The sequence below is a fragment of the Taudactylus pleione genome, unplaced genomic scaffold (assembly GCF_031769625.1).
Source record: "Taudactylus pleione unplaced genomic scaffold, aTauple2 ptg000016l, whole genome shotgun sequence".
Classification (NCBI taxonomy): domain Eukaryota; kingdom Metazoa; phylum Chordata; class Amphibia; order Anura; family Myobatrachidae; genus Taudactylus; species Taudactylus pleione.
In genome coordinates, this window is record NW_028284418.1 from 44,971,151 (window position 1) to 44,996,510 (window position 25,360).

Here is a 25,360-nt window from a genome sequence, read left to right on the forward strand (position 1 = left end):
GATGCATAGTGCCCCGCAAGGATTGCTTTTGGACTGGCAAGCGATTTAGGATCAATACCTAAACTAGAGCATTGGGGGGGCGGGGGGAGTTGGACTCAATTAGCCACAGGGTTTACCCTGCAGCTAATTGCGCTGCCCGATTCAATTACTATAGCTGCAGGAACCCCACGCACTAATCCCCAAAGGCAGTATTTTTCCTTGCAGCCTCAGGAGCTGCAAGGAAAAATCTGCATCAAACAAGGAGGGAAATCCATTAGATTCTTCATTTTACGTGGAATCAGTGGTTTCAGCTCGTTAAACAGATGCTTTACTGCGCAGGGAAAAGGCTAATAATTGAATAGCTTCAGGAGTGAAACCCAAAGCTATTCTCCGCATGGCGCGATCAATTAGCTGCGGGGTAAATGGCGAGGCTAATTGAATTCCCCCATTGAATTGCAAGTATTGTGGTGTATTGCAAAACAAAGGTAAAATTATCAACACTAATATATGATAAAATGCACTTGTGAATTTTAATAAACAAAATGGAATAAATATCAAAAGTTATTTAGAATTCGTTTAACGAGGCTAAATTAGTTCTGGCTGAGCCTCTCTCACCATGAGGACTCACACTTACAAGTTTGACTCTATGACCAGCAGTTGTGGATATGCCCCAGGTACACTCTTTCCGGCTGGGATATTTATCAGGGTAGTTTGGGCTTGAAATCGTTCCCTCTGCACTAGTAAGTCTGTGTTCACAGCCAGCTAGAGGTAAATTGATAAGTTAGTAACATGATTTAGTACTCTTTGCATTTGCAATGGTTCAGTAGCATTGTCCAACATGCATAACAATATGTTAGGGAATTCACAAACAAGTGAATTTTAGATTCAGGATGAATATACTGCTATAAGCAGCTCACATCAACTACAAATAGGTCCATAAAAGAAAAGTATTTTATTTTGAGATTATAAAGATAGAATATTAATATAACAAATTGTAATTACATATTTTGCTTAATGATTCATAGGGCTTTGAAAATTCCCACGTTTCCAACACACAAGTGTTATAAAATTAGAGGGTAGATGTAGAGAGCTAAAGTGGAGCGAGATAAAGTAAACCAATCAGCTTTACATGCTGTGTTTGAAAAATGACAGTTAGGAGCTCATTGGTTGGTACTTTATCACTCTCTAAGCAAAACCACCATCAGAGATATGAGGGTTTGTATTTTTTGACTTACAGAACAAGGTTGGCCTCAAATAGAAATCATTGATTGTGTTTTGACTAGTGGTCAACGGAAATACAGATAATCTAATAATACAGTCAGTGGACTTTTTCGTGTATATTTACCAATTTTACATTTGTATTTACCTTCTTTACAGTCATGTCCATTATCATGAAGCATGTAACCATTTTTGCACTGGCATGCATAGCTGCCAAAGGTGTTGATGCACTCGTGCTGGCAGCCGCCATTTTCTTTGGAGCACTCATCCTTATCTGTGTAGACAAATAGTTACATTAGTAACACCAAGATAGCTACGATGAATCTACCAACTGCTACACCACAATCTCATGTTCTCAGTGTCATTTTTGGGTTATAAAAAAAAAAAATCCTTACCAGAAAAAAAGTTTACTTTAAATCCCTTTTTAGATACAGTGTTGTCAGATTTAAATTCGAGTCTTATACTATTGCCTTGGGAGGTGATCACTTCTGGCTTTTCTGAGCCACAAAACCTTCCATGCATTTTTGACTCTGAAGTCAGCCCACTGCGTACTTCCACATAGTCGTATTTACAGACCTAAAAAAAAAAAAAAAAAAAAGTAAAATTAATAAAAGTTTTCTAATTGTCAAGGTAACATAATGCTACACAAACAGTATAAGACAAATATCTGCTTAATGGGCTCAATTCAATTAGCCGCACTTACTACGGCAACTCGCTCCCCTCGCTCCTAACTGAATTGACCCTTATGTGTGTAATTAGGTACTGCTGCAGGTGCATAAATTAATTTCCATGGCATGGAAGAAAGGCTGCCCACACTTTTTTATTTTATCTTTACAAGTTTGTTGAACTTACATCATTGCCTTCAAGGTCAAAGACTTCAAACTGCAAGGATATCCTGTATTGTGATGGAGCGACCACCTGCCACACACAATTTTTATTAGTGGGGTATTCATTTGGCCAGCCAGGGCTAGTTATGGAACCATCCAGCTTTGTGATAAAACCACCACATGCAACTATAGGAGAAAGAAGACTATAAATTTCATACAGAAAAAAAGGGAGAAAAAAACCTGTGCTCATCTTTATGACTGGTTGTTGTACGAACACTGATCTTCTGTGCCTGTTCCCCTTCAGGTTACCCATTAATGAACAGCTTTACCATAAGTCACACAACATGAAAGGATTGCACAGATGCACTTTGAGCAGGTAATTATAATTTCTTTATTTATATACTGCTATGCTTATCAACCTTATTGAGTTTATGCTTAAATTATTATTACTATCATTATTTTATGTAGAAAAAAATATCTAAAAATAAAAGTGGTTTCCTCGTGTGGAAAGGGGTGTGGTATAAAATATCTACAGTGTATAGAAAGACAGTCAATAGATCCATACTGGATGGTCAACAGGAAATTAGTCAACGGGTCAAATGGTCGACAGTTAAAAGGTCGATATAGACTAAGGTCAACCCTAGCCCTCCCCCTTGTGCCCAACTCTAACCGTCCCCTTCCGCTGCCTAACCCTAACCCCCCCTCTTGTGCCTAACCCTCTCTCCCTGGTGCCTAATCCTAACCAACCCTAAAAATCATGAAAAACTATGTCGACCATTTCTGTGTCGACCTTTTGACCATGTCAACCATTTGACCATCTTGACTTAAGTCCAGGTTGACCTTTTAATTGTCAACATTTTGACCATGTCGACCTATAGACTGTCTATCTAGACACTGTAGATCTTCCATCTGGATACCTCTGCAAAGAAAACTTTGGGGAGATTTGGTCAAACAATTTTGGTTGTCAAATAGCTAAATAATTAATATGAACTATTTAAAAAAAAATATTATATTTTCTAACGGTCAGTGTTATGCACTTTCTGCAAAAGGTTTTCAAGAAGAGTCTGGCTTTCAGATTTCCCCCATGGAATAGAATATTTTGATATTGAATTGCAAGAAAAAAAAAAATCTCCCTTTATAGGAAAAAATTGGACCAGGTTGGAATGCTTACACAGAAACATTTTGGTTGATGATTAAAAGCGGCAGGGTTTCATTCAACTTTATTATTTAAAACTTAAATTTTATTTATTTTAAAACTTAGTAAAAAATAAATAAAAAAAGACATACATAAAATGTAGAGTTTAAAGAAAAAAAGAAAAATAGTTAAATCCGTTCAGTTTCCCAAGTAGATTATTTCTTTGGCAATATCTACATCAGATTATCCCTAAATATTGAAAGAGAGTAGAACATAGATTATACACATATTCTCAGAAACGCCAATTATTGAAACACGAAGTGAAATTGACGTGGTCCGTTTTCACCTTCCTGTAAGAGCGCTGGCATCTCCAACACGATGAAATAGGCGATTGCCGTCCCCTGTTAAATTTGGAAGCCTGGAGACACCCCACACCAAACTTGTAGTTTGTGAAGAAGGGTATCCTCATGGAACCCTAACAGTGTATGTTTTCCACATCATCTAGCTGGAATACAGGTGTGTTAATTGGCTAACACAAAAGATCTACAGGCGGTATTAGTTATTGCTAAGGATACCTTGAAAACATGCACTCTTAAGGGTTCTGAGTTTGAGAAATACTGCAAAAGTGAGTCACACCTTAAAATACTATTACACTGGATATTGTACATGACATTTTAATGCTCTTCATTCAAGTAATTTTATACCGTAAAATACATTTCATTTAGATCTACATAAAACCACTTACCTTCACAGTTCTTCTTATCTGAAGTCAGCTCATATCCCGGATCACAGACACATTTGTAACTTCCTAAAGTATTAACGCAACGCTGGGCACATCCCCCGTTATCTGGCCTGGCACATTCATCCATCTCTTTACAAAAACAAAAAGATAAGAGTTCAAACCATTAACAGATATTTAGATCTAAACCAAATTAGTATCCACTTTGTTGACGTATTTGTTGATTTCCATGGTAGATTCACAGAGAACATTGTGAACAAGCAAGAAAACAAAAAAATGGACAACTCTGCTAAAAGGTAAATTACAGGTTGCGTCTCCCATATCCAAAATGCTTGGGACCAAGGGTATTTTGGATATCGGAATATTCCGTATTTTGGAATAATTGCATAACATATTGAAATGTTTTAGGAATAGGGCCCAAATCTAAACACAGAATGCATTTATGAATCATATACACCTAATACACACAGCCTGAAGGTAATTTTATACAATATTTTCAATCATTTTGTGGCTCACACAAAGTTTGTGTACATACATGAAATTAATTTAAGTTTCATATACACCTTATACACACAGCCTATAGGTCATTTTATACTTTATTTTTTAATAATTGTATGCCTTAATAAAGTTTGTGTACATCGAACCATCAAAAATCCAAAGTTTCACTATTTCAATCATGCTAAAAATATTCAGTATTTCGGAATATTTGGATATGGGAGACTCAACCTGTATATGCTTGTTCCACAAACTTCACTCACTGATTCTCAGGCTTGTGCTTTGAATGAGACAGCAATATGAAGGTAATCTTAAAATAAACTAATGCCAATATTCTTGCTGACTTATACTTATGGAGCGTACACACCAGTGGCGGACCTAGAGAGTGGTGGGCCCAGGTGCAAGAATATGCTTTGGGCCCCCCTATGCAGTACCCCCAGAAGTGGTCCCCCTATGCAGTGCCCCCAGAAGTGGTCCCCCTATGCAGTGCCCCCAGAAGTGGTCCCCCTTATGCAGTGCCCCCAGTAGTGGTCCCCCTTATGCAGTGCCCCCAGTAGTGGTCCCCCCTATTCAGTGCCCCCAGTAGTAGTCCCCCCAGTTGTAACCCCCCTTATGCAGTGCCCCCAGTAGTAGTCCCCCCTATACAGTGACCTCAGTAGTGGCCAGACTCCCCATACAGTGCCCCCCCTATACAGTGGCCATAGTAGCGCCCCGCCTCCCTATAAAGTGCCCCCAGTAGCTCATATGCTGTGCCAGTGCCCCCATAGTAGCGCCCCCCCATATGCCTAGCCAGTGCCCCCTTACACAAACAAACAAAAAAGCACACAACTTACAGTACCTGATACCCGCTCCTGGCGACAACCGCCGCTGTCCGGACGCTCCTCCCGGCCCCCTCTCGCTCTGCAGTCTGCACCATGGGATGAGAGAGACGTCATGACTCCCTTCACCCGCTGCAGAGGGAGTCGTAATACAGAGCTCATGATTGAGCTCCAGCCGGCTCCCTCAGTCTTGGGCGACGTAGCAGCCAATGAGAGTTTGGCTGACTCTCATCGGCTGTTTTTACAAACACACAGCCGCCGCTGGCAGCTGTGTGTTTGTAAACTGTGTAGGGCAGACTGGTCTCACTGCGGTCTGCCCTACACTTGTGGGGCCCGGAGGACTAGCGGCGGTGCAGGAGCGGCTAAGGGCCCCTGCACCACAGCGGGCCCCGGTGCAATGCACCGGCTGCACCGCTGCTAGTTCTGCACCTGGTACACACGGTCAGATAAGCTGTCAGATTTGGACGATAACAATCCTATTGTTATCGTTTAAATTTGACAGCATCTGGCCCCTGCAAATGACCAAACGATGGTCGATGCGCGGCCACGTATGGTCGTTATCGACCATCGTCGGTAATCTGTGCAAGCAGGCATACCTGGTCGACATTGTTAATCGCGGGTCATTATAGTTGTAAGGGGCTTGCAGCATGTGTTGGATGTTCGATAACGATCATCCAACAAATGCAGGATGATCAGATAACGATCGCTATCATTATCTGATCGTCCCCCCGTCGTACAGTGTGTACGCACCATAAGTCTTCATAAGTCTAAAAGATGCATACAATGCAATATTTGCCTTTTAAAGTTCACGCTACTAATATAAAGGTTTGTTGGTGGTATGTAGATGTTAGGAGATCATGTAATTTCAGTTGGCCTATCAGATAATACAGAGGTTCCCAAACTCCGTCATTCCAGTCCAGGTCATTACAGTCCAGGTTTTAAGGCTATCCATGCTTGAGTCCAGATAGTTAAATCAAATTGACTGAGGTACTAATTAAGTCACCTGTGCTCAAGCATGGATATCCTTAATATATATGCAGGGATGTTGGGTCCAGCTATAAACAGACAACTGTAAGGTTGGGCCCAGGTGAACACAAAATTATTTTATTAAACAGCAGAGGGGTAACATACAGCCCTGGGTATTCCAAGCTGCAACGGACCTCTCTCGTACAAAAAGCTGGTCATATCAGCCGGGCAGCATTCTAATCACCTTTGCTTCCATGGCACTCTTGTCTAGCTGTTACAGTATAATATGCTAAATGTCCTTGCTCATTATAATGGAACACTAGAATGTTCTATAAAACACAGCATATGTCAGTGTAAACATGACAGGAGAGGTACATGGATGCATAGTTATACTGCAAGTACTGTGCAGTATCTGCAAACCACACAATAGGCTATGAAAGTGTATAAGCCTGTCAAAAGAAGAAGAAGTAAAAAGCTGTCATATTTATATATTTTTTATGGATATTTTTTGGACAGTATGAGGGGATTCCAAGCACGTTTGGTGGAGATGGTCAATTAGTTAAAACACACATCTTCTTGATACATACAAAAACCCACATCCTTTTTCTTGTATGTAAGAGGTATAATCACGTAAATTTGTACCTTTGAAGAAGTTGGCCGAAAATCCAGCTTTGTTGATTGAGGAATCAGAGAAAAATTTTATCCACAGGGTATTTGAGGTAGATTTAATGTCGTCTGGCTTCTCATAACCACAGAATTGTCCCATCAATGGACTATTTTCTGATGGGCCATCACGTATTTGCAGGTGATCATATAAGCAATTGTCATGTGGTTCAAACTACCAAACAGAAGATATGACGGACTGTTTACATTCAGTTTATAGAAAAAGCTATAACCGTATATACAAGTAAAAAATGAAAACCAAAGAAACTTTATAGTTGAGCACTCAATTAGTACAAAGTTAAAAAGAAAAACCTTGACAAGCCTATTCACAGGTATAACCTCATCACTACTACAGCAACTTCCTGCAAACTATCCGACATAAGACAAATATCCAGGTGTCTATTAATCACAACAAAGACATTATCTACTATTTCATGCACCTATATCTCTATCCAATCGGCACATTTTAACTGATCGAAAACACCTTATAATACTTAGGGGTTGGTGTATCAAGAAAAGAAAACAAAGAGTGGGAAAGTGGACCAGTGGATAAGTTGCCCCTAGCAACCAATCAGCTTTGATGTAGTACATTATATAACATGATCGGTAGAAGCTGATTGGTTGCTATTGACGATTTCTCCACACTTTTCACTGCTTGATACAAAAACCCCTTAATACCTGATTCATCTTGTAAGGATATAGAGGTAGAGGATTTAAATTAAAATTTGGTCCCTTTTAAAATATCACACATAACTTGTTTTCAATATATATATATGCCCCTAGAACAGCCTTAACTATTCGTGCAACAGATTTATCAGTATGCTGGAAAGATTCCTTAGAGATCCTGGTCTATTGCTGACACGATAGCATTGCGTAGCTGTTGCAGATTTGCCAGATACACATTTCATGCTGCAAATCTCGTTTCCCTGTTCAGTTTCCTGTTCTTAGCTGACAGGGGTAAGTGTGAAGTCTCCTGTTGCTGTAGATGTGCTGTGAATTCAGAGATGCTCTTCTACAGGCTACTTTTGTAACACAAGGTTATTTCAGTTATTGCCACCTCTGACCTCTTGTGGTCACCCATAGAATGGCCATTCGCTAAATTATTTTAGCTTTTCCCAACGTTCTCTGTAAACGCTACAGACTGTTGTGGGTGAAAATCCCAGGAGATCAGCTGTTTTCCCTAAGGAAGTCTCTTTTCCCAAACCACACTCCTTGAAGTAACCATGTGGAAGTCACCACTAATGCACAAGTGTAGTGAAGGCGTTTTCTATGTGGACATGACCAACCATCTAGATTGCTCAGAATGTGCAGGGTCCGGAATACGGTTGTGGTTACAGCAGTAATGAGAAAATGGAGATCAGCTTTAATTTACTGAAAAAAAAAGATGTTCTGCAAAGAGACCAATCCTTTTACCCAGATTACACCTTGTGGTTGGACAATATTAAATAAAGTTATAGCACACAATTATGAGTTTCAGCTTTAATACATAAAAGACCACGTAAATGCAGAGTGAATTTCCAACAGTATCTTACCTCAAATGTTTGGAAAGAAAGACCAACTACAAATCCTTCTGAGACCGTAATAGTCCACACACAATGTTTATCTGGCCGATAATCATCAGGGTAATTAGGAGACTGAATCTGACCAATGTCCTTTTTTAAATGACCTCCACATATAGCTGAAAGTAATGTCAGACAAGTTACAACTTTCTATGCTATGAAAACAATTGACCATAATATTCACTCCGTTCTGGAGCTGTACAAGTTTTCATTCTGAAATGATAGCGGTCAGATTACCAGTTTAGATAATTGGTGCTTGATATGCGTTTTCCCCTCTCTCATTGCATTTGGGGTTTTTTTGGTTTCTTTTAAATTTAAACTACAAATAAGTATCTGGCCAAATAGAAAGGAATGATTTATACAATTTCAGATTTTAAAGTAAACAGCATGCATGGGTTTTCATAGAATAAATAATTTCTAAGCCCTGAAGACTGTAAGATGTTCAGATCAACCATTAAAAGCATATGTACTAATATTTGGATGCATACACGATAAAATGCATGAGTATAGTGCTATTTCTTTGACCTTGATGGATCGACAAACATCAGAAAAAATTACCCCATAAACTGACAGTGAAAATGCAGAATGGTATAATCCTATTGAACTGTCCTACAAGATGGACACACCTTTTTATTTATTATAATAATAATAATAATAATAATAATATTATTATTATTATTATTATTATTAATAATCAACATCAGAAGGGATCATGTGTGTGTAAAATGTTAATATTCAAACAGTCATTCTTTTGGGCAATTTAATCTAAATATATTTTTATACCCACTTCATCCTGTGTTTACTGCCTAAAAAATCCTTGCAACTATGTAAAATCTTATACATTAAATTCATTGGTATGTTTGTCTGTCCAGTTATGCATTCAGACACCCCTGCACCGATTGGGATGAAACCAACGTGAGGTGGCCCAGTTGGATCCTGGCCAGATTTTAGGGGTGGTTAGGGTCAGAACTTTGACCCGGGGAGCCTATTCGAGCCTTGGATGCATTTGGATGAAAAGTTCACAGAGTGGTAATATTGGATCCCAGAAGGCATACCATGGGGTTGAGGTCCCGGTCACACCTCACGTTGGTGAACACTGGGCAAAATTTTGACCCGGGGATGCTAGGCAGAACTTTGACATGGGGAGTCTGTTCTGGGCCTTTCACTGGGTGGCTTTGGATGAAAACTTCATAGAGGGGCAGCAAATGGTCTGGGATGCCTAAGGGAGTGGTTGGGGTCCTGGTCAGACATTACGGCGGGCAGAACTTTGACCCAGGGGGCCTGTTCTGGGCTTTCCACTGGATGGATTTGGACATCGTCATATAATAAAACTTAATATCTTGAAGATTTAAACCCGGGCAACTTCATTTAAGATTTAAGCCGGGTGCTTCAGCTAGTACATTATTGTGATAACTTTAGACCACAATAACAGAACCTGCATTTCATTCTGAAGGGTCACATTAAGCTAAAAGTATACTTCCCAGCATTTCTGACCTGTAGGACGGCCCCTAAAAAGGACCCATTAATTTGGCGCACACCTCACCTGTTCACCACTGCCCAACTATGCAGAGCAGGACTTAATAGGAAATTCCTCCCAACCTCTTGACTCAAATGTGACAGAGGGACAGGGCTCTGAAATCCATCCAGTTATGCTAAAATCGGGACAGTTGGTAGGTAAGCAACAAGTGGATGCAAGTTGCTTTATATAATAATCTTCGAGAAATATATAATAATATACATGGAATATACAGACTTGTCCTGACTCAGCTTTGCTCTCAGCACAACACATTCACTAGAGTTGCCCCAGATCTCGGGCTAAGGTTTCTAGAGTGTGCAGTATTGTTGCACTGACGTTACTACTGTACTATACTTAACATAGCACTTTCAAAAGTATGACAACATGATTTTCTATGTTTAGCCGCATTGTCAGTGTCCTTTATAGACAGCAATGTTGATTAGTCTTTATGCTCTTTGTTACTTTTTCACTAATATGATGCTACTTTTCTCCTAATATTATGCTACTGATAATATTCATTTGAATATTGCGCAACAGATGAACAGGAATGTTTTGAGAGACATCGCACATTACAAACAGCCTATAACATGGCGCATCACTGTATGCAATACTGTGACACGAGACAGTGCGGCCTTTTGCGGGATATTAGCATAGCGAAGTAAAGACACATCTGTAAATCAGGCTCTTAATTCTGCATTTGTATTCTGTGCACGAGATTTCCTGTCCTGTTTGTCACGTCTGCTGTATGTTAGAGATCCCTGAAAGACAAATTTCTTTCAGGGGAGTCTTGAAAATCTATTGGAACTTTGTTGAAATCCCACATAAGCAACAGATCACACAGATATGGTCAGTGGTGGATTAAATTACAATGACTGTTGGACAGTGCTCAATACTTGCATACATTTATAGTACCTGGCCACTAAGCCACCTAGAGACACACAGTCATCATTCTCTTTATGTCCGTTCTGTGATAGTTTTTCATTTAAAACACAAGTTTGCACTTAACAATCTTAGACGAGCCACCAGCAATACTAGTAACACATATTCCATCAATTAACACTAGATTAACAAATCTATCTTAAATGTTTGAATTTAACAATAGGTATTTTAATATTAAATCAATGGGCCTTATGTAATAGCCTGCATGTTGGCCCATATTGTTAAATCATTAAGAATTTAAAAAAGCAAAACCAACCTGTTTCTGACTTCTAAATGTATTGGCGCTTTAATAGTACAGGCTAACTTGTTTGAATCGCGCCCGTGCCTGTACCATGAAAGCTATTACAAAAGGCCCAATGTTTTTGTGTGTTAAGTATTTGAAAACTGGCACAAACCTTCATAGACGGCAAGGAATCCTTTACCCAGGATATTACTGCTACTCCTGAACTCGATCCATAGTCTGCTGTCAGAGGATATTATTGGCTCCGGAATATGATCACCACATAATCGACCTAATCGGAAAATGAAGAACACTTATAAAGCACTGATCAACATTTCCACAGTGCAGACATCATAGTACTAGTCTGTGCTTAGGCACCTGGTGAACTCTAAAGTGCGATTGAAAAATCCATGACAGATTCAGAAACCTCCTGAGTTCTGGAGGGAACATTAGTCAAAATATGCAATAAAAATATTTAGAAATTACTTTTGATTAGTTATTGATATCACCATCCTTGCCCGCGCATCGACCATCGTTTGGTCGTTGTAGGGGGTTAAAAAAAAAGGACGATTTAAATGATCAAACGATAAATGATATCGTTATCTTTTAAATCGTTCTTTTTATCTGAGTGTGTGTATGCACCATTAGATGGCCTTTTGCTAGGTTTCCGCATGGCGTCCTACCACTTCCGAATGTGCCTTGAACCATAGGAGCTGGCTCTGTGGATGTGGGAAGTGCTTGAGCACCCAAAAATGTTCTCTTATACACCTAGCGTCGTGTGCTAAGCGTCTTTCTGGGCAAGCATGGGATGTTCCACCATGGGTAGCACAGCTGACTTTTCCTAATACTGCGTCTGAGTCACATTGTAGTCACATATAAAGCTACTCACAGTGTAGCAGGGACACTACTGTATATTACTACTACTGTACATTAGTACTTTTTTTTAGTATAACATATGTACAAAGTTGCAGATTAAGTATAACGAAACGCGTGATGAATAGCCTATCTGAACCTTTATTACACAGATTTGAGACTTAGGCCCGTTTTCAATTTGGAGCGAAAAGCCGGAATTGGCGAAAAAGTTTCGCAGATGACATCATTTCGCCAGGCGGAAAAGTATTGTCGTATTCAATTTGAAAGAGTTTCCGCCTAGGCAGAAAGTCAATGCAATGTAATAGGCGAAAATAGCAGGCAGAAAAAAGTGCAGAATTGGGGTTTTGGGGTGCAACATTGCGGGAACCCCCATGCAGCCTTAAGACGGTCCCCCAAAGGTAAACTGTCAAAATATTTAAAAAAAAAGACTTAAGAACACCCCAAAAAATGACTTTGAAAAAGGGGGCGAAAAAGTACAAAGTTGGGGTACAAAGTTAAAAACTAGTGAGATACAGTCCAGGGGGGTCCCCAAGTATGCCCAGGTGTTTTTTCGATTGCATGTGCTTGCAGCAGGTGGATTTTTCACGATATTTTGAACTTGACTTAAGCAACTTTTAAATATGCTGCCCCCCATTTTCAAGTACCCCAAATTTGATGGGAATACTTATTTTGCCCCCAAAAAATTGCTACATACTATTCTTCACCACTTACCCAAAAACGCAAAACGGCACCTATTGAGCCCTTTTAAAAACACCAAATACCTTCAGCAGGGTTATTCGGGGGTACCCATAGTGATCCCCCATGTCGGGCTGATTTCCCCAAATCTGACAGCACTTTTCACCTGTTTTAGTTTCGCCGAGTGCCGTTTTCGCGCACTTTCAAATTTAATTCGGGGATAAGCGGGGACGCGCCCGATACTTTTTCGCTTGCAAAACACGCGATGTAGGTGAAAAGTCCGGGAGGCAAAAAGTATCGCCTGGTAAATCTAATTGAATACGGCTCTTAGTCGCAGATGTACCAGTACCGCAAGCCCCTGTGGTCAGTGTACCGTTGCAGTGTAGTTTGTTGCTTCTTGTAATTATAAGCGCTGTGAATTAGACATTATTAGGTGTGCCTACAGCAAACGTGTTTGAGGACACATATGTATGAGCTAGTGCAGTCACTACTGTATGTGTATGCGCCGCAATTTTCAGTCATATTGGGTGGCTTGCCGGGGTGGGACGGTGTTATGCTGGGTACACACTGGCCAATTTATCAGCCATTCAATTCAACAGCCGATATATCATGTGCGCGTCGGCCAGTATGTACAGACGATAGGTCTTTGAACAACATCGTTCACAGACCTATCGCTTTGGCTGTGCAGCACAGCTGATGCCCAATGTATCTGCAGATATATTCGTGCATCGTGCTGTGTGTACGGGCGGTCAGCTGACCACTTGTACATTTGCTGCAGAGGCAGTTGGTAACTAACAGCTCAAATAGGCGGGCACAAGTAAATGCCAACCCCAGTTGTGACGTCAGTCACGGCACATCAGGCAAACGATTGGCAAGTCTGTATGAACTTACAAATTGTCAGACAGGATGGCGGAGCAGCCTGGCGGCAGATCGGTCATCCTAGTGTATACCCAGCTGTAGGAGGCAGGACTATACCAATCATCTTTAAACTTTGGATCCTATGTCTTGCATAATAAAGGATTTACCAAATTCAAAGTGGGCTAGATGTCAAAGACAGGAAGTAGCCAGTTTAACTCCAGCAGTCCTACACAATTGTAGTGTCTCTCACTATAGAGACAATTATGGAATCTATTAAACCCTGTAACACACTCCAGTCGATTTCTGTTGCCTACTTACTGTATGTTTATACACATAATCAGCCAGCAAGCCTGTATTTTCTATTTGTCACATTTTAAGCTGCAATTGTCTTTACCTAGTATGGGTGCCTTTCTCCAATAACCATCGCGAACTTCGATATAGTCATACCAGCAAAGCCGACTTTTAAAGAGGTCCATTTCTGTGAAATTTAAAACTATCTAAAACAAGTACAGAGATCAAATTACTTCAAATATATTAAAGTGATAAGGAAAATAGTGATCATATATGTACAGCTGTATTGGCATTATAAAAATGACAAAATGATAAAATAGATCACAGAATATTAAACAAAGATAATTGGTCCAAGAACAAGGTCTTATCCAAAAGTGAAACATCGGCTTGCATTAATGCCACACCATCCCCTTACATTAGATCGCTCTAATGTCAGTGGTTAGTGTAGCTGACCAAATGACTGCACAACCACACTGCAATGATCTCACTCTTTGTTGTCTTTCTATCTATATTAGCTCCCTGATTTTAGGTCCATGGCTTTTACTTGTAGAAGAGGCTGGTGATGTACATCGGGGTATCCCACCATGGGTACACCCACAATGCTTCAACAGAATACACGTACTGAGCGGACACTTATATGCCCAGGGTCTATAAATGGAATCAGTATGATGTAATCCTGACAGCGGAAGCCCGGCAGGGATGAAGATACCGAACGTAAAAAGTTAAGTATTAACTAACCCTATTCTACCCCTTAACCCATCTTTAGGGGTGCCTAACCCTTACCTCCTCCCCCAAGTGCCTAACCCTAACCCCCCTCTAAGTGCCTAACCCTAACCACCCCTTCCCTGCAGCCTAACACTAAGTCTCCCGGGGGGTGTCTAACTCTAACCTCCTCCCCCAAGTGCCTAACCCTAACCACCCCTTCCCCGCAGCTTAACACTAAGTCTCCCGGGGGGAGTCTAAATCTGACCTCCTCCCCTCAGTGCCTAACCCTAACCACCCCTTCCCCGCAGCCTAACCCTAACCTCCCCCGGGGGTGCCTAACCCTAACCCCCCCTTCCCCAAGCCTAACTCTAACCTCCCGGGGGGGGGTGCCTAACCCTAAGTCCCCCCCCCCGGAGCCCCTAACCTAACCCTCCACCCCCGTGGCTGTCCGCGCCCGGCTTACCTTCGATCGGTAAGCCGGGTGTTGTGCTCCCAGCGTAGGTCTAATGACAAGCATCGACGCCTGTCATTTGTACCTTGCCGGGATTTGACAGTCGGGGAGACGGCGGTCGGCACTGCGACCGTCGGCTTCCTGACGGCATCCCCTATAAATACCTATATCCCAGCAGCTGGACAGGGTACAGTATATTACAGTTTTGCAATAAGAACATTACAGGACTTTTTATTTAGCAGCAGCTGCTCATCTTTAAGCCTAGCAATATTTTGCAGTGACCATCGGTGCTTAAACTAACCCTCTATCACTGCTGATGGCTTGGACACTGCAGATTAGTAAACTACCCCAGTGATCATCAGAAAATTACTTAGTAGCATCAGTGATCATTATCCAAGGATGGTACCAAAATGTTTTATATATAATGTCCATTATCAAATAATTCATGATTATTTAAAATCAACCTAGCAAAAAAAAAAATTGTTTTTTATTATTAATGTTTTTTTAATACCTTCTCTCCTGGTGTAACGGATATTCTCCATATGCAATGTGTGTAAGAAGGGTAACCGCTTGGATAACCAGGGGCTGAAAAATTACCACTTGACTCCAGCAAAGTTTCACCGCATGCTTAAGGAAAGACAGAATTGGATTAAAATAGAATCATTCCTCCCAATTGCATAGTTAGGGAAAGGGACATGCCAATCTCCCCTTATCAACTAGATTAATGTTCTATTCCAGCACTAAGCAGCAATATGTATTTTTATACAAATACAATCACAACAGACCAACCCAGAAGACTATAAAATGTAAAAAACAATAACAAAATAAAAATATACTGTTAATCAGAAAACAAAAATAGAAAGAGCCACTGTCAACTAATGAATAAAACACTAGGTTGGGAAGACCTGGGGCCTGATTCAGACCCACTCGCGAGCGGCTGTCCGCTCGCGAGTGGGTCGATGTTATGCACTGAGCATGCGCACGACGGAGGGAGCTCCGTCGTGCGCATGCGCCAAACGCGACGAGCGAAGGAAAGTCCTTCGCTCGTTGTGTCCGATCAAAGGGGGCGTGCTGTCAATGTTGATTGACAGCACGCCCCCTTTGGTGGGCGTGCCGGGGGCGTGCCTCCCTGATGGGAACGCCTCCCGTCAGAAGCCGGCCCACTGACATCACTAGTGATGTCAGTGGGAGTGATTTTGGCTCTGATAGAGCCAAAATCACTCCGGAGCTTGCGGTTGAAAACCTCAACCGCAGGCTCCGGCTCGCAAATTCGATGGTCGCGATGGTCTCGACCATCGCGGCCATCACAAAGCACGCTCGTATAGCCTGTGGGTGGTGACCCACAGCTATACGAGCGTCCAGGAGGACGCTCCATGAAAATGGAGCCCGGCCCTCATTCAGAGCGTGCGCTCTGCTCAGAGCGTACGGCTCTGAATGAGGGCCCTACTTCCTTGGATTCAAATAATTTAGATACATGGATATTGAGCTTCTTAGAACCACCTAATATTACAGAAATTACAAATGGTTTAAAATCACTATTCCTCCACATGCAAACAAGACAGACTTTGTCCATTATTAAAAATAAATTCAACATAGAAAGGCATGTAGTTCATATCCAGAAGGCATCGTAATTTTTTGTGTTGTCAAACGTCTAAGATATTTTTGCTTGTATCTAAAAAATTGAAAGTTCTTAGTATCATACTTAGAATTGGCACATTAAAGTGAATAGAAAGCTACAGTTTTCATCCATGTTGCAGAAACCTTGTTGGCTAGTGTTGTTATACATGGTTTAAATTATATCCAGTAAAAGGCGGGTGAAGAGATGCTTTGGGCCCTCGTTCACTTGAATAGGATATGCTACATAGCAGTCTATGCACAGGGCACATGCTGACATTGGTGTGAGTGGTGGGTTAAAGCGTTGCTGCCACTAGTCTGTACAGCGCTGCTGGTCACACAGGCCACTCCTGTGACAGGGCCCCTATGCTAAGCACTAGAACAGCACAAATAAAAAAAAATGTCAGCAGAAGTAATTTCATCATGGGCGAAGCTGCAGGCAACAGCTAGTATTCTATTTTATACACACACATATATATATATATATAAATAAAACACACACACATACAGTATGTATATATTATATATATATTTATATATATACAGTCAGGTGCATATAAAAAGTGGGAGGCACATATAGAAACCGTTGTAATTCCTACACCGTTCACCTGATTTGGATGTAATTACCCTCAAATTAAATCTGAAAGTCTGCAGTTAAAGCACATCTTGTTTGTTTCATTTCAAAGCCATTGTGGTGGTGAATACAGGCCAAAATATGAAAATTCTGTCAATGTCCCAATATTTATGCACCTGACTGTATGTATGTATGTATATATATATATATATATATGTATATATATATATATATATATACACACACACATTACACATACACACACACAGATAGATCTATCGCACATACATTCACATGTCCATTGTCGGCGCTTTCAGCAGCGGGCTGGAGTCAACATGGGCACGCTAACCAGTCTATGGCTATGCAGCAAGTTGCAATGCAATGAACTGTGTGTTCTGACACTTTTCTATCAAAGTCAGCATTAACTGTTTCAGCAATTTGTGCTCTTCTGTGGGATTGGACCAGACGGGCTAGTATTCGCTCCACACGCACACAATTCACCAGTTGTCCTTCCTGTACTAACCACAGCATACCGGGAACACCCCTGCTGTCTTGGAGATGCTCTGTCCCAGTCGTCTATATCCATCACAATTTGACCCTTGTCACAGCCTTCGATCTTTACGCTTGTAAAATTTTTGAGACAGAGTTGAAAAATAACCATTTTATTTTCTAAATATTTTAGTATTGATGGCCTTGTTAGAAGCTATGTGGGCTTTGCTACAATGTATATTGAAACACACAGGGAACACTTGCAGAAAATATTGCATATTCAGCAGCACAGAATATTGCATATTCAGCAGCATTATTTTCATACGTAAATATGAAAATGACAAATAAAATCTCTGGAAATTACCTGGACACTTATATAATTTTTTAGCCTGTGCGATATCTCCCTGACTTAGCCGTATGCGCTGTCCAATAGTTGGTTGAATTTGGTTGTTCATTCTCCTAGGGAGTATTGTATCGATATTCACACCCCTGTTGCAGACAAAAAAAACAAAAAATTATGTTGCAGAATATGTTAATTGCAAATTTTAGCATTCATTTTTCAAAAAGTTCAAAAATTAGTTTTTATAATATTCCTGTCCAAAAGGTTTGCATCTCCCAGTCATTCATCCATCACAAGTATTTCCCCAAGGCCCTTTTTCGTATCCCAAGGATAAATAATTGAAAACATTTCCTAAGTATCTCTTCCACTGTAAAGTTCCTCTGAGAAGCTTGTCCCTTCCCTACACTATAGTTTACACATGTGCACCCCCACTATTTGTGCTGCTGCTATTCTTGCATATGTATGACAATTCTTAGTCGTATGGGTACCTCACTATTTTTTTAAAAGATTGCTCCTATGTCCAAATGGTAGCTTTTCCAGTCTCTCCATTGCTACTCCACCATACTCTTTATCTAGACTTGAATAAAACAAAAATATATACACAATTTTTGCATTTCAGTAGCCAATAACAAACATAATGCAAGATTTTGACACACTTTTCCTACGCTAAGTGACCTCTATTTGTGCCTTTTTGTAACTTTTTAAAGATTCTAATACCCCTTTCAGACATACGACCCGGGAAATTTCCTGCTCAGACCCAGGAATTTCTCCTGTGCAAATTCCCGGGTATTTGGTAGAGACCCCCCTTTCACACTACAACGTCTACCTGGGAAATTCCCAGGTAGACCCCTTTCAGACAAGAGCAGGGTTTTTTAGATTACATGGCAACTGCTGGACACAAAGATGAGGTGGAGCTGATGTGAGTGGTGCCAGGCCCTGATCACACACAACAATGTGCCCCCTGTGACTGGCATGCTGTGTATGTGGGGGTGCACATAATTTGAATCACTGCCCAACATGTCCCCAAACTACCTGCCCTGGCAGCTCACCCCCATCCCCAGGCCTCTGGCTAGGCTGCCCCTGGACACAAGTCTCCTGCCTGGCACTGATCACGGGCACAGAGAAGAGCAGAGCAGCGGCCGAGGTGCCAGGGCCGGACAGGCCGGGTACAGGTGCACGAAGAGTAGTCGCCCACCCATATTTGCGGCAGCAGCAGCGTCCCACCCAGCCCTCCCCGCCTCTCACCTCTACAGTGGCCGGGGCAGGCAGAACCCCCAGCGAGCCAGCATCTCACCCCATCACCCGATGCTATGCCCGGAAAATAGGGGCAGTAGTGGTGGTCCAGCGGGAGTGTGGACGGGTGGTGAGCGGCAGCGCTGAGCGTCCTATAGGATGCTCTGCGCTGTCAGCTCAAAGCAGCAGCGCTGAGCGTCCTATAGGACGCTCTGCGCTGCCAACTCCATGTAAAAGCTGCTTGGTGATGCCCGGGAGTAGTAAATTCCCGTGTAGCACCATTCAGACAGAGGCAGGGTAATTTCCCGGGACTTAAGTCCCGGGAAAAACCCTGGTCGATTGAAGGGGCGGCTACCCGGGAACGTGTTCCTGGGTAGGTACCTTTCAGACAGACTTGGCTTCCCGGGAATTTGGCTGAGGCAGGCCAAATTCCCGGGAATCTCGAGATGTCTGAAAGGGGTATTAGTGTTGTGAATGCTTGCAATATACTGTATATGGAATTGATTAAAATATATTTTTATAGGACTGTTTTGCTCACCACTACAAAACTGAATCTATATCTGTTCCACTGGCCAACATTCGAAAGCTACATAACTACGTTTACAGATCGATAAATAAAACCCATTTGCTGCAGCTTGCCAACTAGAACAATGACTAGGAGGCAGCACTTACTCAATAAGATCTTATTAGTGACTACGTAACCATTTAATAAAAGTACTATATATAAACAATGTGATACAATTAAAAGAGCAAAGGTTAAAACTAGAGTAACACATTGATTTGTTGTAAACAGCTTGTTGGCAGTAATGCAGTCAACAGTCAATATGTCAACAGCACTATGTTGACGGGAGATTGACAGGTGTGATGTTAATTAAACAATTTTAAAAGTGCTGGCATTATAACTGCGCCAACACAGGTTTTGAACCCGGGTCAGACCCGGGTTAGGGCCTTTCACATCGCCATAATAACCCGGGTTATTGGAGATTTGGTGCCGTTTAACTCAACCCGGGTTGCCCATGTTAAAACAGTGTGATGTAATTTTGAAAGGATTTTATTGGCTCACAATTATGATGACGTTTTCAGTAAAGAAAAAGGAGGGGCTGGGGAATGCTTGCAGTGCAGCAATCATGGCCGACAGAGCACATGTCACAGATGCAAAGTGTGCAAAGGGCCTGATTCAGAGACGGACGCTCTGAACGAGCGCTCGCTCTGAATCAAGGCGTTTTTTGATTTTTTTGTTCGGCCTCCTGGCCGCTCGCATAGCTGTCGGTGACCACCCACAGCTATTGGCGAGCGCCCAGGTCTTGACCATCGCGACCATCGGGCTTGCGACGAGACCCTTGCGGTAGGGTCTTGTAGGCCGCAAGCCCCAGTGAGCTTCCGGCTCTAAATAGAGCCGGAAGCTCACCACTGACATCACTAGTGATGTCAGTGAGGCCGCCCCCAAACGGCAGGCGTTCCTTAGGGAATGCCTCCGTTTGGCCAGCCCCCCCCCCCCCCTCGCCCGCCTACCAAACGGGGCGAGCTGTCAATCACCATCGTCAGCTCGCCCCCTTTGGTGCGAGGCCCGGAGCGACAGAGCGCACGTCGCTAGCCGGGTGTCGCACATGCGCACGACGGAGCCGGCTCTGTCGTGTGCATGCCCAGTGGGCAAACATCGACCCGGTTACGAGCGTTCAGCACTTGCGACCGGGTCTGAATCAGGCCCAAAGTGTGCAGTGCAGGACAGTAATGTAAATACAGAGACGTGCTCTGTGTGCAGGCTGGTCAGCTGATTGGAAAAAGCCAATCAGCACGATTTTCTCAGACCTGGGTCGAATATCCGGGTCTGTTCCATTTACGAGCCAAATAACCCGGGTCCGACCCGTGTTTAACCCTTCTTTTAACCCGGGTTGAAATACCGGGTCGGTCGACCCGGGTTATTCATTTTGGTGCATTTTAAAATCATGTCGACCCGGGTCGGCAACAACCCGGGAATAACCCGGGTTATTTTGGCGATGTGAAAGGGGTATTAGATTACCAATTTACCATAAAGTGCCATGGTAGTTTATATTTTTCAATATTTTGTAACAAAATATTTATTTATTTATTTGTTTTTAATAAACGCAGCAAAGAGTTCCATCATATTTCCCACACATGAAGTTGCCATACCTAAGGAAGTGACTGCATTTGTTTTGTCTCAAACATTCTTTTAGTGATTTCATTCATCCACATGTCTTCCCCGTCACAATGGCTCTTTCATGGTCTGCTCTGACATACTTGTCATTCCTAGAGATGATTCTTTTATCTCCAATGGCTCTTTTCAAGTTATAGGAAGATTAATATCCTTAATTCCTAGAAGTTCTTCAGTTGACGGGTGATGAATTGCTAATTCCTAAAGTCTTAGATAAAACCGGGCTGGCAACACTAGGTAAAGAAGCTTTGTCATTTACCAGGAGATGGGGGTCCCCCCAGAGCTGCAAACCTCACTAAATGGCTTTATTTGAACAAAGATTAGATTTATCTGAGTTTTGCTCCTATTATAAAAAAAACTTCAAAGTGCAGATTTTCTGCCACTTAATTGGAGGCTCTACAGCACAATTCATAATTCAATTTGTTTTGTAAAAGGTATCCCACAGAGACACTGCTGTTATAGTCCATTAGAATTCTGGGACATTTTATTTTTCCAGGTCAAACCATTGCATATTTTTTTTTACTCACTGCTCACATGATGCATATCTCACTATCTTGGGACCATTTAAGATGTAGCGGGCACATATATGTAGCACTATTTCTGTTGTCATGGAATGGTCTTTGCTCGCACCATGTAAATACATCATACTTGCCAACTCTCCCTCATTGTCAGGGAGACTCCCTGAAATAGTAGCAATCTCCCTGACTCCCTGAAGAGTCTACCAATCTCCCTGATTACACATTACTCCCATTATGAAGCTGGGAATGGGTATGATTCAGCGGCAGCCCGACAGGAGCAGAGTGCGACGCAGCGGAAGCCCGACAACGCTGGAAATCCCAATCGTGGATAGGTAAGTATCCACTAACCTAACCCCCCTAACCCTCCTTAGGGGTGCCTAACCCTAACTTCCCCCCTAAGTGCCTAACCCTAATCCCCCTTCTAAGTGCCTAACCCTAATCCCCCTTCTAAGTGCCTAACCCTAACCACCCCCTTCCCCGCTGCCTAAACCTAAGTCCCCCGGGGGGGTGCCTAACCCTAACCCTCCCGGGGGGGTGCCTAACCCTAAACCCTCCCTCCCCCTAGCCTAACCCTAACCCTCCCGGGGGGGTGCCTAACCCTAAGTCCCCCCCGGGAGCCCTAAACCTAACCCTCCCCCCCTGCGGCTGTCCGCTCGCGGTCTCCCGGCGTCGGGGAAATGCGGGCATCTACATCTAGACGCCCGGCATTTCACCCTTGCTGGGATAAGACAGTCGAGAAGTCGGCTGCCGGTATATAGGCAGTCGGCTTCCTGATTGCTTCCCTGAAGCTGTTATATTAAAAAAAAACAGAGATATAAACATTCAAATGGGATCATTAGTGTAATTTCCCTGCATTGGTTATAAGGCACAGTGATCCCTATGGCTACATGCATTTTCTTACCAACTGCTTTGGGGCTCATTTACATGTGGATGTAAGTCAGTATTATGTCACGCCTATCAGATGCTGCAGTACACGCCCACTTTATTGTGCGCTTATAGTTGCTGCTTTCACAATCTCCCTGAAATGCTTTTTCAAAAGGAGACAAGTATGAAATACATTTTCCCCCAGTTGAACAGAGATCACAGATCAAAGTAAAAACTTGCATATATTATGGGGTCGATTCTGAGTGGCACGGATCTCTGGACCCAAATGGCGAGATCATGGGTACAGTACATGCGCAGAAGATTCAGAGTGATTCTGAGTCATGTGTACGGGGAAGGGAAGCCTGTTTCCGACAGATCTCTTGAACCTAGCATGGGGCTGATGCACTGTAGGATTAATTTTTGCCAGGAGTCATTTAACCTACCAGTATATTTTTTGAGTGAGGAAGGAATACTACACAAGCACAGGGAGAATATACAAACTCCACATAGTTAGGGCCGTGGTGGGAATAAAACCCAAGACCTCAGTAATGTGAGGCAGTTATGTTAACCACTACACCATCTGTATTGCATCTGTAGCATGTGAAGCTGGTCCAATTCTAGTCCTCATCAGCGTGCACTTGGCTTATACTAGGTACAAAATATACACCACCATAAAGCGTATTTATTACTTTGTGGTCTATGAGCGGTTTGTTTTTTTCAGCAGTCTGAAGAGGTGTGACTAATAAAAAAAATAAAAATAAATTCCCCTTGTAATAAAAAATTAAGTTTTGATCTACAATGAAATGCTGTGAGAAAAATTAGTGAATCGTGAATATCCCTCTTAATGTATTGGTAAGACACCACTTAAAAGCTAATCAACACTGCATTATATAAACCTAAACACAAAACAATGTATGACTCCCATTTATTAAATATTTGCATAACTTCTTCAGGTTCATGAATTAGTATAGCATTCAAGATATTTTATGTCGCGTTCTATTAAGACTAATATACTTATAAACCGCTTTGCTATAAAATAAAGTTTGCATCATTCAAAAATCTTTCTTAAGATGAAGCACAAAAAATGGTATTACACTTAACACATAGACAAAAACAAATTCTATTAGGAACTTAAGAGACATAACCTTAGATTCCAACCTTGAGAATGTGTTCCGGGCATAATGCATGATACTGTCAAAGTCATAGGTCTCTCCCAAAGAACTCACTTCCCCAGGCTCCATTTTTAGGAAGTTGTACTCCTGTCCTGCAATGACATCATCATTTGAAAACTTTATGGGGAAAAAAAAAAAAAAAAATTATATATATTAAACAATTTTGGGGTCTATGTACTAAGCCTTGGAAAAAGAGAAAGTTGATGGAGATAAAGTACCAATCAGCTCCTATCATTTTTCAAACAAAACCTGTAAAGTGACAGTTAGGAACTGATTGGCTAATACTTTAACTTTCTCCACAGCTTAGTACACAGACTCCTTAGGATCCTATAGGACTGTTATAAGCGTTCACGCTATAAAGCATTTGTGGTTTTCAATAAAATATTATTTGAGAACCTTAATTTTATAGTAGTTTAATGTACTTAGAAACGTAACAGACTTTATATAAAAGGACTTTACTACTTTTGGAAGCAACACAGTTAGGGCTATGTTTCTTGAAAAATAGGTTCAGGAACTGTGGGCGGAGCTACTGAGGGTGGAGCTATAGAAAAGACAGTGTAATGGTTAGCATTACTGCCTCACAGCACTGAGGTCGTGGGTTCAATTCCCACCAAGGCCCTAACTGTGTGGAGTTTGTATATTCTCCCTGTGTTTGCGTGGGTTACCTCCGGGTTTTTTTGAGATTTTTGCAAATTTAATAAAAAAAAAACAACTAAGAAGTCACATGCACCTAAGTATTCACAACCTTTGCTCAATACTTTGTTGATGCACCTCTGGCAGCAATTACAGCCTCAAGTCTTTTTGAATATGATGCCACAAGCTTGGCACACCTATCTTTGGGCAGTTTCGCCCATTCCTCTTTGCAGTACCTCTCAAGCTCCATCAGGTTGGATGGGAAGAGTCGGTGCACAGCCATTTTCAGATCTCTCCAGAGATGTTCAATTGGATTTAAGTCTGGGCTCTGGCTGGGCCACTCAAGGACTTTCACAGAGTTGTCCTGAAGCCATTCCTTTGATATCTTGGCTGTGTGCTTATGGTCGTTGTCCTGCTGAAAGATAAAAAGTCACCCCAGTCTGAGGTCAAGAGCGCTCTGGAGCAGGTTTTCATCCAGGATGTCTCTGTACATTGCTGCATTCATCTTTCCCTCTATCCTGACTAGTCTCCCAGTTCCTGCCGCTGAAAAACATCCCCACAGCATGATGCTGCCACCACCATGCTTCACTGTAGGGATGGTATTGGCCTGGTGATGAGCGGTGCCTGGTTTCCTGCAAACAAAATGCCTGTCATTCACACCAAAGAGTTCTGTCTTTGTCTCTCATGGTCTGAGAGTCCTTCAGGTGCATTTTGGCAAACTCCAGGAGGGTTGCCATGTGCTTTTTACTAAGGAGTGGCTTCCGTCTGGCCACTCTACCATACATGCCTGATTGGTGGATTGCTGCAGAGATGGTTGTCCTTC

At 42.0% G+C, this 25,360-nt stretch overlaps 1 protein-coding gene across 2 annotated transcripts in view; it reads right to left on the minus strand.

The window, feature by feature from the left end:
* The window catches only part of TLL2 (tolloid like 2), a 195,175-nt gene that overhangs the window by 12,359 nt on the left and 157,456 nt on the right, over positions 1-25,360 (minus strand). For both annotated transcript variants that reach the window (XM_088473853.1, XM_088473859.1), the window contains 12 exons: positions 23,891-23,996; positions 17,969-18,093; positions 15,439-15,554; positions 13,875-13,977; positions 11,250-11,366; positions 8,373-8,518; positions 6,820-7,015; positions 3,905-4,030; positions 2,050-2,210; positions 1,593-1,773; positions 1,346-1,471; positions 614-741 (listed from right to left, as the gene is read on the minus strand). In XM_088473853.1, the coding sequence (XP_088329979.1) occupies positions 614-741; positions 1,346-1,471; positions 1,593-1,773; positions 2,050-2,210; positions 3,905-4,030; positions 6,820-7,015; positions 8,373-8,518; positions 11,250-11,366; positions 13,875-13,977; positions 15,439-15,554; positions 17,969-18,093; positions 23,891-23,996 (1,631 nt within the window). The remainder of the gene's footprint in view (positions 1-613; positions 742-1,345; positions 1,472-1,592; positions 1,774-2,049; positions 2,211-3,904; positions 4,031-6,819; positions 7,016-8,372; positions 8,519-11,249; positions 11,367-13,874; positions 13,978-15,438; positions 15,555-17,968; positions 18,094-23,890; positions 23,997-25,360) is intronic.